Source organism: Aulonocara sp. 'chitande type north' Nkhata Bay, linkage group LG7 (assembly GCF_057382095.1).
Source record: "Aulonocara sp. 'chitande type north' Nkhata Bay isolate Kocher_YH1m ecotype deep benthic linkage group LG7, A_spYH_male_GT1.1, whole genome shotgun sequence".
Classification (NCBI taxonomy): Eukaryota; Metazoa; Chordata; class Actinopteri; order Cichliformes; family Cichlidae; genus Aulonocara; species Aulonocara sp. 'chitande type north' Nkhata Bay.
The window spans coordinates 54,843,876-54,848,295 of NC_141350.1; the positions used below are offsets into that span (position 1 = coordinate 54,843,876).

A 4,420-nucleotide genomic window follows, 5' to 3' on the forward strand; every position below is an offset into this window, starting at 1 on the left:
GCCTCTTTTAATGTATATGCTGATAATTCGTTTTCAAATGCTGGATTAAATGTTTCTATATATGATTCTGTTTTTACCTGTTCTTCTAAATTTGAGAATCACCAGTTTAATCACGTGACTGAATGATGTGGCTGTGGCTCAGGTGGAGTAGGTCCTCAACTAATTAGAAGGTTGATGGTTCAACCCTCTGCTGGTCCAGTCTGCATGCCAAGTTATCCTTGGCAAGACACTAAACCCTGAGTAACTTCCAGTGCCTTCACTAGGGTGTCAATGTGAGATAGAAAGTGCTAAGGTGAAGGAAAAATGTACTTTTATCAATGAATCAGGCTTAAAGCTCCATATAAGAACCAGATCATCAATCATTTGATCATCTGGACATGACGAAAAGGCCTAAGAATTCATTTCTGAGTTTCCCAAGATGAAAACACAGCAGAACACACAGGGCAGTAAATGCATCTTTTTTTTCCTGATTTTATTTTGCACACTTTTTACTGTACAATCAATTTCAGACTTTTTTCTTATCTTTACAAAGTAAAAAAAAACTGAATCTGTTTCAAAAAATAAACTGTTGATTTTTAATATGTAGTTTAAATATTTTTGCATAAAGGAATACACATTAAAATGAGAACTCCAGTACAGTCTAGCTTTCTACTGATCAATATTATACAGTGTAACACACTTGTTCCTTCACACGTTTCATAATACTTTTATTGACACATGGAGATATATATATATATATATATATATATATATATATATATATATATATTTATTTATTTATTTATTTATTTATGAGTGGGACACATGAGGAGACACATGTCATGCTGTGTTTAGACGACGACCTGTAGAATTTCGACAGTGTTTGTGAGTTTGTGTTGGGGACAGTCTGACTTATTACGGCCTCCTTTCTCTGCTGCGCTCGTTTTGTCGCCGTGTTCGGGCTGGCCGCTCTGTTGGTGGCCAAATTCAAAGCTGATCCTGAGCTCTCCCACGTGACAGCGAGGGAGAACGTCTGGGATCCAGTCAATCACAAACGGGCAGGCCTCCTTCTGATCTGCTGCTCCTGCTCGAGAAACAGCAGTGTAAACATGGCTGTGCAGGCTGACTTCAGGTGTAAAAGAAGAAAAACTAAAGAAAGAAAGAAAAGTTACTCACCGACTTTGAGGAAGGTGCGGAGCTCCATTGGTCGTATCGCCTGCGGCCGATCTGACTTGCATCCTTCTAGTGATTCCAACTCAGGCGGAGGCTCGGGGCAGCGAAAATGTGAGTACGAACCGTCTGCGTTTTTCACAAAACTCTGAGTGACCTCCAGCGGCAGCTGTTGGGCAAGACAAGAAGAAAGAGGTACGAAGTTGTAAGAAGAGGTCTGGGGTCTGCCAAAAAAACCACTAATGAAGATCTTTCATGAAAGAAATGCTGTGTGATTTTTTTTTTTTTTTTATAGATGCGAGCGTTTACCTCAGGAGTGTCAAAGATGCGTTTGACCTGCATCAGATTGGTGATGTGCCAGGTGTACTTGGAGTAAGAGGTCTGAGGAAGTCCATCGTTTCTCACAAATGCTGACATTCACACAAATAAGACAGAGACAGAGAGAGAGAGACGTATCACATAAGTATGAATTTTTGGGCTTGTTTAGCTGGAAGTACCCAGATTCACAGGAGACATTCACAGTTACTGCAAAGGGTTACAAGAGGAGTAACGAGGCGATGAAGGCAGACTTACTACATTTCATTTTTTGAGTATTTTCTTTTCTCTTTAATGATTTGTGAGATGATAAAAATGACCTCCATTGGCTTGAAACTTAAAACCATTTGCAAGGTTTTTGCGTGGCTGTGTTACGATGGTTCATGAGTCACTAGTTTAATATCTGCCATTGTGCTGTAATTTGTAAGATTATCAAGTACTTTCTGGGTGACGAACCAGAACGTCGCTGACATAGTTTGCATCACAATTCACAGGTTACTGCCTGTAAAATGATCATTATGATCTTAAGCACAATTTGAGCAAAGACCCGTTACATGATAATTGTGTGCACCTAAATTCAGACATCACTCTGTTCTGAAGTAGCGAATATTGTGACTTGTGAGCACACGGACACCTCAACCTGGGATAAGCTCATTGGTTCTTTTCCAGGATGAGCTACATGATGAGCTCAGCTGTGTGGTTTTGATTTCTGTCTTACTTAAAGCCTAATATGTTCCCACCTGTTGTGAAGTTAGGCAGTCTCCTCTTCTTGGATCCGAGCGACAGACGCTGCTGCAGAGCGTTGAAGAACTCCTGAGGAATGTGGTAGACCAGAGGCTCTGGCTTCCCTGATGGGGAAAAAAAGAAACAGTTTTTTTTCTGTGCGCAGTGAGAAATTTAAAGCCTGTCATGTTGCAGAAACATGTACTGTGATCAAGTTCCATACCATAGTACCATATCACCCCAGACTGCAAGCTTACTTGCAGTCTGGGGTGATATGCAAGTAATCACCCCAGACTGATTACTTTCTACCTTTAAATCTACCTTAGGAGATTTAAAGGTAGAATGGGAAAGCCTCCCCCATTCTACTTCTTCTCTCTGTTAAAAGGAAGTTCTTCCTCCCTACTGTCGCCAAATGCTTGCTCATTAGGGAGTCATCTGATTGTTGGGGTTTTCTCTCTCTCTTACTGTAGGGCAGTGGTTCTTAACCTGGGTTCGATCGAACCCTAGGGGTTCGGTGAGTCGATCTCAGGGGTTCGGCAGAGCCTCCGCCGTGACATGCACGGCTCATTTTGTGCACCAGTAAAAAACATATCTATTTTATTTTATTTTATTTTTCACTAAAGAGGGGTTCAGTGACTGCACATATGAAACTGGTGGGGTTCGGAACCTCCAACAAGGTTAAGAACCACTGCTGTAGGGTCTTTACCCAAAGTGCCTTTAATTGACTGTTGTTGTGACTTGGCGCTATATAACTAATAGTGAATTAAACTGTCGATGTAAACACAGTCGATGTAGAGAGTTTGTATGTTTTCACTGAATAAATTAAATAAAATGGGGACCACTGAATGGCTACCCTGAGGTACCCCTGAGCAAGGTACCGTCCCTACACACTGCTCCCCGGGCGCTGGATTGGCTGTCCACTGCTTCAATAGAGTGAATGGGCGAAATGCAAAGAGTAATTTCCCTACGGGGATAAATAAAGTATACATTATTATTATTAAATTACATAAAAATTAATTAAATCGTTTAATTTTGTTTTACAGCTCTGCAATAAGCAACTAGAAACTGCTATTTTCATCAAAAGCAGAATAATATTTGTGTTTTGTTACTACAACTGTGTGCTCCCCAGTTCCTCAATTTAAAATGTGTTAACAGCGTGTTTGCGCTGCCCCCTGGTGGTTAAATACAGCAAGTACAGCATATTTAACAATTAAACGAGTGAACCATTCCAAATAAAGGTTCTTTGCGTCATTAATTTTTAATAATCTGTTATGTTGTTCATGTTGATAACTTGGAAATACATTTTTGTTGTTGTGATTTGCTTCTTACTGATTTATGGTTTCACTGGATGTAAAGTAACTAAAACATTTATGAATTATGATCAAAAATGTGACAGAGCAACATGGAAGACCCGGCGCAATTATTGGTCAAAAAAGTGAAAGGAGGGTGAAAGTGTTTATTAAGTGTTGGCTAAAGTTTCGTATAATGAGATACTATCTCTGTATCTGACTTTATCTCATTGTATATCTGCATAGTGACAATAAAGACATTCTATTCTACAAGGAAATGAATAAGAAGTCTCTGTGAGACAAAAACTCAGGCTTCAGTCTGCTCCAAACACTATGTTTCAAGAACTTTTTTCTACTCGTGGCTCGGTATGATGTCAAACATGAGGATATTTTCTATGTAAAAGTCTCCATTGTACCACCGGAGACAGGTGACACTACTCTCAAAGACGCAAGATTTCATGGCCTAATTTGTTGAAAATACTTTCGTTTTAGTGCTTGAATCGTTGTTTCAACTTTACCATCACACTGGTAGTGCATGGCCAGGTGGATCCTCTCTGTGATACTCGCCAGCCACTGATGAAAGCCCATCGTCACCGTATGCTCATCCACGGCCTGAGTGCTCCCTGAGACATACAAATATTTAGTCTTCAAATCAGATTAAAAAAGAATCCAGACATTTTCCTGAACTAAATGTTAGAATATGCTACAACTGTTATAGTATCTTCTGTGTTCTTTTTGAACAGTGGATCGGGGTAAGTGCTGCAAGATTAGATAGATGAAATGACAACCACAGAGAGAGACGTCTGAGGAGATTTAAGGTTCTTTAACAGACACACACAAGAGAGGTGGAAAGGCTCCAGTGGTGAGACAAGGCAAGGAGGTAGCACCTGGAGCCTTCGGCCCACCAGCACCAGGGGCTTTCCTGTGACCAGCTTTCCTTGGGC

General features: G+C 40.4%; 1 protein-coding gene across 3 annotated transcripts in view; it reads right to left on the reverse strand.

Moving 5' to 3' along the window:
- Positions 1-446: 446 nt before the first annotated feature.
- lg7h2orf42 (linkage group 7 C2orf42 homolog) overlaps positions 447-4,420 on the reverse strand; it is a 6,732-nt gene continuing 2,758 nt past the window's right edge. For 2 of the 3 annotated variants that reach the window (XM_086301397.1, XM_086301396.1), the window contains 6 exons: positions 4,364-4,420; positions 3,995-4,099; positions 2,205-2,312; positions 1,459-1,559; positions 1,156-1,318; positions 447-1,063 (listed from right to left, as the gene is read on the reverse strand). The exon at positions 4,364-4,420 is cut by the window's right edge. In XM_086301397.1, the coding sequence (XP_086157523.1) occupies positions 831-1,063; positions 1,156-1,318; positions 1,459-1,559; positions 2,205-2,312; positions 3,995-4,099; positions 4,364-4,420 (767 nt within the window). In that variant the 3' untranslated portion in view covers positions 447-830. The remainder of the gene's footprint in view (positions 1,064-1,155; positions 1,319-1,458; positions 1,560-2,204; positions 2,313-3,994; positions 4,100-4,363) is intronic. The other variant, XM_086301399.1, reaches the window with a different exon arrangement.